General features: G+C 50.7%; 1 protein-coding gene across 2 annotated transcripts in view; it reads right to left on the reverse strand.

Moving 5' to 3' along the window:
• LOC127750425 (cell adhesion molecule Dscam2-like) overlaps positions 1-3889 on the reverse strand; it is a 222882-nt gene that overhangs the window by 25652 nt on the left and 193341 nt on the right. For both annotated transcript variants that reach the window (XM_052272126.1, XM_052272125.1), the window contains one exon: positions 141-302. In XM_052272126.1, coding sequence (XP_052128086.1) covers positions 141-302 — 162 coding nt within the window. The remainder of the gene's footprint in view (positions 1-140; positions 303-3889) is intronic.

Raw genomic sequence — 3889 nt, forward strand, 5'->3', positions numbered from 1 at the left:
AGAGAGAGAGAGAGAGAGAGAGAGAGAGAGAGAGAGAGAAAGGGCTCCTAGTGGAGTGAAGTTGATTTGATCATTCTGAAGCCACCCCCTCCTCGATTTACCCTTGGTACTGTATTTTTTTCTGTGTGTTTCGGACTTACGGCTCTCCGCGGAGGGGTAGATGTTGAAGGATGGCTCCTGCAGCCAAGAGGTGACCGTGACGTGCTCCCTCACGAAGGGCGGCACGGAACAGCGGATGAGGACGTTGTTTCCGTGAAAGCCGCCGGGGCTCTGTACTTCCGGCTCGTAGTGCTGGTTCACCACTGCAACATCAACAACAACAACAGTCAATCTCCGCGAGCAGACGAGGATCGTGAAACAGCTTCTATTAAGACACTGCGTAGTACATATGACAACGTTAACTTATTCTCCATCTAGGTTACAACAGTTTTGCCATTACAATCTTCAGAAATTCACTGGAATTGGTTGTGAGTATAAAACTTTGGCATAATCATATCATGTTGTGTCAGCCCCGCAAATAAAACTGTAGAACAGTTCTAACTGCTAAACTAAAGTCTTGCAGTTTCAACTTTGAAACTGAGAAGTTACATAGCTCGAACTTCGCATCAGTATAGGGCGAGTCTTACAGTTTAAACGGCACAACTTTCCAACATTACTGTTAAGACTGTAAAACCTTTAAGTTTTGTAGTTTGAATTTGAACTGCAGTTAGAACTCACGTTGATTACACATTCAGATTTGCAGAGAGAGCAGTATCTTCCCCTTTTTTTAAGGACGTCGGCAATAGCATTATCAGCATCCGCAGTGTCGTTGCAGCATGTTTTTTTTATTCGCTGCTGTTCCGTTGATTTTCGCTGACTGACCCCCTGCGCCGGCCCCCCAGACCCGACGGAGCCCCGGCTCGCCTCGGGCGAGGGTCCAGTCCCGTCTGCTGGGAAGCTGTTTTCCAAAGTACGCAGTGCTAGTCACCGTATATACCCCGCGCAGTAACACAGAGGCGCAGTAAACGCGGGGTAACGACGTCAGTAAACTGGCCCTCCTATTGGATTACTCGCCGGGCCCTAATTTATAGACGCCGAGATGGCTGCGGACACACGTCGTGCGGGCGCTCGAGGAGAGGACGCAACTCCGCTTCCAACGCCAAAGGAAACTCGTGTCGAGTTCGGGGAAGAAACATGGGATGCAAATAAATATTTTCAACGCGAATTGTTACAGTCGCACACATGCGTCGATGCCCGCGTACGCGGTTTGCAAATATTTCCTCACCTGTTATTTTCTCGCTCAGCGAGGCGACCCACCCCAATTGTTTGCCTATCTTGCGTGTTTGCCTGCTGTACACACTAACTTGATTTGTATCTTTTATTTGTACAAACATAAGCAATCAAATTATTTGCACACTCTTCTTTGAACACTTTTGTGCACTAGAAGCCCAAGTGGGTGCCAGGTGTTTCATAATAGACACAGGTGCAGGTGGGTTTGCCTACCTGCTCTTCCCTTAAGGCACCATAGCCCCTTGGATAGGCAAACCCGCCCGACATGTGTCTTTTATGCAACACCCAGTACATAGTACACTCTTCCTGGTGTGTACTTCAAAGCACACACAAGGAAAAGTGTACTATGTACACACTTGGGTTTACAGTGTGCACTCATTTGTATGAAAATTTTGTGCACAAATTTGTCTAAAACAGTACGTAGGTGTGACTTAGTAGGAACGTTTGCACAAAAACATGCAAATACTGTTCGCGTGAGGAACACGGACGGACAGGCAGATAGATAGAGTAGGTTGGAGAACAGACGGGCAGCAGGCGGGATTTCGATCCGAGTACCGTTGCTGCTGACCCAACTCATTACAAAAAAGGGCCAGGCCTCATTAGAAATTTAAAGTGGTCCTGGAATCACAGAGTGGCCGACGCTTGCTTGCGGCTGAGGCGCAGCGTGGCAGCGCGGCGCACACCGCCACTGAAATAAACGGCCTGCCCCGTTCCAGACCAACAAAAAAGAAGAAAAAAAGAAAAGAAAGGGGAGGTTAAAAATTTTTTGGTCTCGTGATTTTCAAAACTTAACTATAATGGGCACTCGGCAGGATACTTCTTCAAGAAGTATGAGTCAATTTAAAGCCACACCCGAAAAACAAAGGCAACGTTTAGTGCGGTTCAAGGCGTATGATATAACAAGTTTATAAACTTTCGCGTGCCTAACGTATAAACACAGTTACAGGTATCAATGTCCATAGCCTTATATATATGCAGAGTAAATTTCAGTTCATAGAAAATGTATTTAAAGAAACAACGCTAAAATAATGACCTCATGTAAAACAGAGTGGAAAAAACGGTTTCATGTGCAACTTACACGTGCAATTTAAAGCCTGTGAAGCGCAATGCCCCTCAGCCTTTCCTTTCTCCTTTCGCGGCCTACTGCTGTTCCAGTTGGTATTCAGAGGCCGAGCGTTTTCGCCCTTGAGCAGGAGAAAGACGGTAAAAGCGAGAGGAAGGTGAAGAGAGGGATGGATAGAGAGGGAAGGAGAGAAAGCGAGCGAGACAGTGGGTGAGAGAGATACGGTAAGGCTTTCAGGCACATTCTTTTGCCCTACTATTTCCACCCCCACCCGGTCTCCCTCCACCTGCAGATGCCACACGCAGAGTTCTGCGGGCATTGCATCCCCCCAAAGAGCAGACAGCTTTGAGCGGCAGAACACAACGACGTGGCCAATTGCGTTGTTGTGTGAGCCTGCAGAGAGGCCCAGGCGGCGCAGGCAAGCAAGGGTGGCAAGGTGAAGCGCCCAGCAACTCGAGAAACAAACTTGAAATAAAATAAGGAGGGTTTCAAATAAATTGTAAGAAAAAAGTTGGCACGAGGTTCAGGCATCTCGAGTGGTTTGACTGGATAGGATTACTTGCTCCGACTTACTTGTACAATGCTTGAGATTGGACAGTTTAAAAACCTGATAGTGTTCAGATTTTCAGCTAGACATCTGCCAGTGCATGTGTGTCAGAGGGGGCAAAGGACAACAACCGGCGGGGGCGGGGGAGCCGGGCAGCGGACTTGGGGCCGGGCGGGTAATCGCCAGGCCACTCACATGATATCGAATTCCACGACCGGCAGCTCATTTTCCGTCTCCGTGGCGCCGGATAAAGAAGGGGGAGGGAGGGCGGAGGGCAGGATAAGGAGGCCCGTGTAACGCGGTATTGATAACCGACTTGCCGGCTGACCAAACCCCGAGGGGACGATAAGGCATGCCGGGTTTGATCAACGGTTATTGCCTCCCGGACAGCCGGGGAGCGAAAATGAGGAGGGGCTGTTCAGAGAAAGGGAGAGAGAGAAAGGGAGAGAGAGAGAGAGAGAGAGAGGGAGAGAGGGAAAGAGGGAAGGAGAGAGAGAGAGAGAGGGAAAGAGGGAGAGAGAAAGAGAGGGGGGGGGGGAGAGGAGAGAAAGACGGGGAGAAACTTCGTTAATCGGCGTTTTGCGCTGCTGTATAAAAGTTTTTGGTGGGGAGTAGAGGGAGGAGGGACATAGTGAGGAGACCAGAGCCAACCACTACCGCCACACCAGCCCCCCACTCCGCGGCGCGGACAAATGTGAATGATTATATCGTCCTCCATCCTTATTAAAGGCTGCCCCCACTCCAACCTCCCCCGCAACGCCACCAATCGCAAAGTTTTCATTGGTTGGCGCGGGCGCGCGAACCAGAGGGCGCGTTCGAATTTGCGACGCGGAAACCGGGCGGAAACCGAGAGGAGGCAAAGAGTAGCAGCCGAGTGTGGCGCACCGCGACGCGAAAATCGGGGCGTGGCTGGGTGGGGCGGGGCGTGGTGGAGCGCGGCGGTGGCCTTGGCACGGAGCGGCGAGCGGCTGGCGCCCGTCCGCCTGCCCAGCTAGGGCAGCTCTGCTGGG

This window comes from Frankliniella occidentalis, unplaced genomic scaffold, assembly GCF_000697945.3.
Source record: "Frankliniella occidentalis isolate FOCC.00 unplaced genomic scaffold, Focc_3.1 Scaffold188, whole genome shotgun sequence".
Classification (NCBI taxonomy): Eukaryota; Metazoa; Arthropoda; class Insecta; order Thysanoptera; family Thripidae; genus Frankliniella; species Frankliniella occidentalis.